The sequence below is a fragment of the Triticum dicoccoides genome, chromosome 1B (genome assembly GCF_002162155.2).
Source record: "Triticum dicoccoides isolate Atlit2015 ecotype Zavitan chromosome 1B, WEW_v2.0, whole genome shotgun sequence".
Classification (NCBI taxonomy): Eukaryota; Viridiplantae; Streptophyta; class Magnoliopsida; order Poales; family Poaceae; genus Triticum; species Triticum dicoccoides.
Genome location: NC_041381.1, coordinates 678,051,923 through 678,058,590, shown reverse-complemented (window position 1 = coordinate 678,058,590; position 6,668 = coordinate 678,051,923). Strand labels below are relative to the sequence as shown.

General features: G+C 47.1%; 1 protein-coding gene across 2 annotated transcripts; it reads right to left on the bottom strand.

The window, feature by feature from the left end:
• Positions 1-933: 933 nt before the first annotated feature.
• Positions 934-6,359, bottom strand: LOC119349609 (phytepsin). Of its 2 annotated transcripts, none has more exons than XM_037617666.1 (14): positions 6,224-6,359; positions 5,283-5,642; positions 5,122-5,182; positions 4,194-4,288; positions 3,971-4,083; positions 3,290-3,461; positions 3,172-3,211; positions 3,021-3,085; positions 2,496-2,609; positions 2,326-2,390; positions 1,911-2,067; positions 1,713-1,832; positions 1,446-1,534; positions 934-1,281 (listed from the first exon to the last, which is right to left on the bottom strand). In XM_037617666.1, the coding sequence occupies exons 2-14, from the start codon at positions 5,631-5,633 to the stop codon at positions 1,197-1,199; spliced, it is 1,527 nt and encodes a 508-aa protein (XP_037473563.1). In that variant the 5' UTR covers positions 5,634-5,642; positions 6,224-6,359; the 3' UTR covers positions 934-1,196. The 2 variants fall into 2 exon arrangements, with proteins under 2 accessions (XP_037473563.1, XP_037473562.1); XM_037617665.1 differs by lacking the exon at positions 6,224-6,359 and adding an exon at positions 6,089-6,112.
• Between the last annotated feature and the right edge of the window lie 309 nt (positions 6,360-6,668).

The following is a 6,668-nucleotide window of genomic DNA, read 5'->3' as shown; positions in this document are numbered from 1 at the left end:
TGGAACTGCGTGAGTACATAAGTATAAAAGCGCTCAATGCAAGCAGCGGCATCAGACTTGTGACGTAGGGGAAAAGTCCATGAGAAGTGAGTGAAATCATCCATTATAATCAAATAGTACTTGAAACCAGAAAAGCTTGCAATTGGTGCTGTCCAGAGATCGCAATGAACTAGCTGGAAGGGAAATGAAGTAAATGACATGGAATCTGGGAAATGAACTAGCTGGAAGGGATAAAACTCGATGGAAACAGAATTATCAATGCAAAAACGACGTACAGAAATAAGATTAGTGACGACGCGACGAGAATGGAGAATGTTGTTAAGGTAGAAGGGATGTGAGGTGAGTGTAGTCGAGCCGGTAGCGTGAATGGGCAGATGGGAGCCATCACCGACAATGATGCTTGAGGGGGAGTGCTTTGATGGAGAACGAAACGAGCCAAGGTTACCTGGGTTCCCGGTGACATGTGACGAGCACCGGAGTCGAAATGCCAGTCGTCGGCGGCGGCGAGCGGGCCAGCCTGGTCCCACGACGGTGGTGATGACGCGGCGCCGAGGTAGGCCATGGGGTAGGCATGCGCAGGGTTGCCGGGACGCGGCCCTAAAAAAAAACTTCTCTTGTGGGTTGATCAAATTTCCGCCATTTTTTCTTGCCTAATTCAAATTGTGGTTTGCTATTTCCTGAGAGATTTTCCCAAAATTTTGAAAGAGCCAAATTCCGGCCATCTGGTTCAGAGGCGGGGAAAAAAAACACAACCCAAAAAACGAAAACCTTGCTCCTCAGGCGAGGAGAGTGGATGTAAGGCTTTTCCGGAAAGCTTGCCAAGCGGGTATGCTAGATACTATACATCAACCACCAAATTATCTCAGTTCATCCAAGTAGGGCTGCTCCGGAACCAAAGACTTCATAGCACGGAGACCAAATATGACAAGCCGCTAAGCTTCTGGCGTGATAAACCACAGGTTACTAGTAGAAGGCAAACGTTGTTTATCACATACTAATTCAACATTGTCGGGACAACATCCAGAAACAGTCTCACCATCTTAGGAACAACCCTTAGTCATGTCAGGGTCTTTGAAAAGCAGCATGTAGCATATATACACACACACATCGCCGGTCAAATTCGGAGTAAAAAAGCTAAGCACTCTCCCGGCGCAAGTGTTCGCCTCCACGATGGGGCGCTCGATTCAACCACCCTTTCAGGCCGCCTTGGCGAAGCCGACACGCAGCTTGCCGTAGTCGAAGACGGTGTGGTAGGGGCCCATGAAGACGTCTCCCAGGATCCTGCAGTTGAGAGATATGTATGTATCAGCGCCACAAGCAGAGGTCAAGCATCAACAAGGTAACCGGAGAACTTGTTTCTAGCATGCATCCTTGGTAGGATTTGGTCAGGTGCAAGATAACTGATATGTGCTGGAACGAGAATCAGGAGCGCGTAGATAGATTACCAGAGAGGACCACGGGGAGGGGGGATGTCCATGGCTGTGAATCCACTGATGCACTGGGCAGCAGCTCCTTCGCCAACCTTCAGGATATACTGCACAATCCAAGAGAACAAAAATCAGCCACATGGCGGCTAAGCTAGTAGGCTAGTTTGATGTGCAAGTGTTAGAAACATAGAAGAAAACCAGCTGGTTGGTAAGCTTGTTAGGTAATCTGGCGGCATCTCACAAGGGAACAAATAGAAGAGGGAAATCATGGAGAAGAAGTCGCACCTCTTCTGGTTTCAGCGCAAACTTCTTGCCACCAATGGTGAACTCAATGTCAGGCATGGATCCAAGGCTGGCACAGTCCACGGCTGATTCTCCCATGGGACTCGGGAGACGGTTGCACAGCTGCAAAATTTATACAGGATGAGCAGAGTGCCACCACAGAAGTACAGAACAAACTTCACCAAAGGTCACTAAGCTCACCTGGTTAACGTAATCCAGTATGAGATCCTGGGTCTTGTTCTGTGCAAGTTGGTTCTGCATCCACACAACAGCCATCTCACAGGCACTGCACATGGGATCGGTACGGAGGCCATTCGATTTCACAGGCTCATCATCAACCACCCTCCGAATTCCAGCACTGTGTTCACATACATGAGCAAGGGGACAATGAGCCACAAAATTAAGAAGTACAATGTGAGCCACAATAGTAGCATAATAATGCAAGAATGCATCGAGAACATTCCACTTATTTGGTCAACTGTAACAAACTCGGTCACAGTAGTTAGTAGTGAGATACATCCAATTAATATGGGACGGAGGAAGTAGCTAACAGTCAAATACTAGCACATATTCTGTTTTGCAAATTCAGAAATGGAACAGTAATTGCAGTTCTCACCTGACACCACGAGTCCCATCAAAGGTGCACAGACCAACCTGAGAGCAGATCTTCTTGGGCTGGGTCTGCAACATGAACCCAGATCAAGTTTAGTCACACCTTCAAGAGGTAGCATAATTCATCAAACCAACTACCAACATAGTAAACAGGCGGTATGGGAACATACAAACCTCTGCTAGCAACAGGTCGAGGATCTGTTGTCCATACTGAGAAACAATTGTTTTGCACTCTTGGCTGACTACCCCAGCCGCACCAATCTTCTCATTAATTTCAGTAATGATGGCCTACATTGGTGAATAGGAACGTGTCAAAACTCCTCAGTGGAAGTCAACATGGAGCAAAGAAGAGAAAATCAGTAATAATCCAGATTGACCCTTTCACAACATTAACAATAAACTGTCCTAGTGTAAGCTTTACTTCTTAAAATTAAGTATGGAATCTCAAAGATTCCTGAAATTGTTCTCACTAAGGTTGACCCTTCACATGTATCTAACTTCAAAGATTTCTGGAAGATTGTACAAAAATAGTGTGAATTTGATCATTACTAAGATAATTGTTCCAAAACAATAGATCAATTTGGTAAAAATGTTGCAGTATTTAGTAGATAATGTCATACAAAACAGCAATTTCAACTGAAAAAGAGGATGTCACTCGCCACTCTGAAGATAAACATTGATTTGAAGATCACAACATACCGTGGGGCCAGCAAGCAGTGAAGTTCCAGAATCAGCAATTGCGGCACAACCGCCAGCACAGAATCCTGAGAATGACATAGGTGTGAACACGCGTAAGATAATTCAGATTTAACCGCATTAAGATTTTAACATCAAGATAACCGTTCAGTACCTGTGGACTTCCCTCCAACCAGGACATCACCCATGTCAAACTGCAGCAAGCAAGTGCACATTTATAAGCTAGACGATCAAATATTACTTAAATTAAATTACACAAGAACAAGACTAACCTGCCAATATCCCTTCTGGGTGACTGGGACATATGTGTGCTCACCCACGTAGTGTTTGGGATCCATTCCTCCAAAAATAATCTCACCACCCTCTCCTTCATCATCAGCATGTCGGTTCAACCAGAACGAGAAAACAGGATCACTGATGAGACCTTGCTCTACCATATTATACCTGCAATGTTTATGTATCATTAGGGATCATGAATATGGTACAATCTGTAAGAGTGTGCAAGGCTAATTGTTGTTTGTATGAGAGAAACAGAACAAGTAAATGCACGAACAAACTGTCGGATAGTTCCACATACATGAAGTCATGAACTCAAATACTTAAGTAATACATACTTGTTCTGTTAGAAGCAAAGCTACCATGACCGATGCAGCGAACATGAACACACAACAAAAAGTCAAGTGGAGTATCATTTAAACTGCAACAACTAAATGAAGGGAGGTTGCTATTTTCTTCATCAGGTCAATATTTAGGATACAGTCAATCCTGCATGTATGCTATGTTCTGCACATATGAACTACTATAAAAGCCAATGTTTTGGCAGCTACCAGTGAAAGAATTGTAATAGCACTGTACGGCTGAAGGAACTATATGCAAATAACATAATTGTTCTTGCAGCAATTCAATATGCAAAACGGTGAATAAAGACAATCCTAATGGTCAGATTGTCTTACCACACAGGAACTGCTTTGCCAACAGATATTTCCTTAAACCCAAGCCCAAGAATACCATCGAACTTTGCAACCAAGAAAGTAACACCTGGCTCCTTTGTAGCCTCAATGAACTCCTAATATCGTAACCAAACAAGATATTAACAAGAAAATCTGATGTGCTGCATAGTGCATACAAATCAGAGACAATGAACGTATCAACTCAGAAATATGAAGAGGCACAAACCTGATCTTTCACAACAAGATCACCCACTGTAACACTATCCTCGCTGAAATATCCAGCAATTGAACCAGTGCCGTACTGAATGGCAGCAGGCTTTCCTGGTGAGACAACAAGAGAAAACAACATTGTCACAAAAGAACAAGGCCACCTAACAGAGAGATGAATTTTCCAATGCAAAAGAACGGGAAAAATGAGCAAAAAAAGATTGAAGGTTTGATAGCACAAAAAAAGAAGACTGAACATGAACCGTTTCTTATAGAACAAAAAACTGAAAAACTTAACATGATCATTTCCTGCATAACATGTGACTGAGGTTGCAACTTGCGAATGCTATTTAATATGCTCAACAAAGACAGCTACTGTTGCAAAATCTCCATCACTATGTCCGACTACACCAACGGGCACTACATCAACATCAGTCATTTTGCAGCATCCTTTGCAAGGATGTTGCACCTAACATGAACTGAACATCATCACGTTCAACCATGAACGGTCTACGATTGTTCATCAATACACATCTGACCTCCACAGAAAACATTTTAGGAAGCAACCTCAGCACATAACTCTTCAATTTTGGCTTAGCAGACAGGAATATTTCAAGAATACCTGGAACTAGGCACTACCTGGATGAGCTAAGACACTACCTGGTACCTGGAACTGGACACGTGGGATATGCTAAGACACTACCTGGAACTAGGCAGAGATTCAAATCAGGTATGAGAATGACTGCAAGTGCATACAACTAGTATCATTTACGGTTGGCGGGCGATGGGGGAAATGCAAGTGAAGTGCACAAATCACAGAGGGGTGTGTACAATACACACTATCTTTCTTTGACAGCAAGTAAAACGGACAGGAACAGAGCATGCCTATCAACTAGTACAAAGCACAAGCACTAGCATGGTGGTGAGAGAAGCTTCCAGACGCTAACCATTCTTCTTGTAGGTGCTGGACGCCCCGGCCTTGTAGCGTGCGTGGAGGTAGCACGCAATCTGCACCAACAAAGCACCCAAAAACAAAAGTCAAATCCCCTGCACCACAGACAGCCAAATCCACCTAATCCTAAAAACAAAAACGGCATCAGAGACGCACCGAGAAGTAGCACTTGGCGGAGGGCACCCAGAGGTTGGAGCTGCCGGTGTCGAAGATGACGGTGAACTTCTGCGGCGGCGTGCCGACGCCGATCTCCCCGAAGTACTGCGCGTTCATGTAGTTCTTGAGGGACACGATGTCGCCCTCCTCCTCGGAGCGGAGGGTGTTGGAGGCGCCGCCGAGGAGGTGCACCTCCTCGCGGTCGGAGAGGCTCTTGGCGACGCGGCTGTTCCGGTCGATGGCGCGCTTCTTCAGCGCGATCCGCACCAGGCCCTCCGCCTCCGAGGCCGGGAGGAGGCCCTGCAGCAGCACCGCCGCGAGGAGCAGCACGGCGAGCCCGCGGGTTCCCATGGTCGCGATCTGCGGCGAATCGCAGGGGTTAGTCGAATGGGAGAGGGTAAATCCTAGTGGTGGGGAAAGTAGCGGAGCATGCTCCTAACTACTAGTACTAGTTGACTGACAGTAGTACGGCAACTGATCCCCACAAAAACCACAGCCGAGTGGGGATTTAGGCGCGGAAATCCCACAGAAACCTACTAGCAAGGGCCGAATCGAGGGCTCGTGGCGGCGACTGAAAGGGGAACGAACGGAACCGGAAAAATTCCAGAGGAATCGGAGGCGGATAACGCCACCGAACACGAGAAGCAACCTAGAATCGACTGCCAGGACAAACAGAAACGAAATCTAACCGCCGACGCCGAGCACAATCCAGACCAAAACCGCCGCCCAAAAGAGACAAATCAAATCGGTGAAAACGGCGAGATCGAGTCCTCGAACTCGCACCCGGAAAGGGAGCGGATCCATACCAAAAACATCAGTGACCCGCACACGAGAATCACCACCGCCTCCCGCACTCTCACGCGCACTAGAAAGCAGTCAGTCGAGCGGAGTCCACGAGAAGCGCACTGCGGAGAGGGGGGAGGAGAGGGGGGAGAGCTCACCAGAAACCGGAGGATGGAGGAGAGAGAGGAGGGGAGCGGAGCAAAGCCGAGCCGAGTGACGTGTGCCGCACCACGGACCCGATGCGAGCCGTATATATAAAGCGGTTCGGGCCGCCGGGAGGTGCGGCGCGCTCGCCCGGGCCGTCGGATGGCTGGTCGGTGCGTGGAGCGCCGTCGGATGAGGATAGGCACGCGAAAGCGAAACTGCTAGCTTCACCCCGGGAAGTGGTGCGTGAGGGATGGAGCTTGTTGCGGGTGATCTCTGAATTCTCTCTGAATTGCCATGTGGTGACGGCGAAGGAATTCGCCTGCTTGTGGGTTGCTTTGCGTGGAAGCAAGTAATTTGGTTCCATAATTCCTTCTGCAAGGACATCACATTCGGGCAGGCCATGGGGTGCTAATTTAGAATTGAGATTAGTGCTACTATAGTATTGTTGTTGGAAGT

Coding starts and splice junctions, on each gene's coding strand:
- LOC119349609 (XM_037617665.1), bottom strand. Junction 3,212..3,289: donor CCCAGAAGGGATATTGGCAG/GTTAGTCTTGTT, acceptor TGCTTGCTGCAG/TTTGACATGGGTGATGTCCT. Junction 1,282..1,445: donor CCTCCCCGTGGTCCTCTCTG/GTAATCTATCTA, acceptor TCTCAACTGCAG/GATCCTGGGAGACGTCTTCA.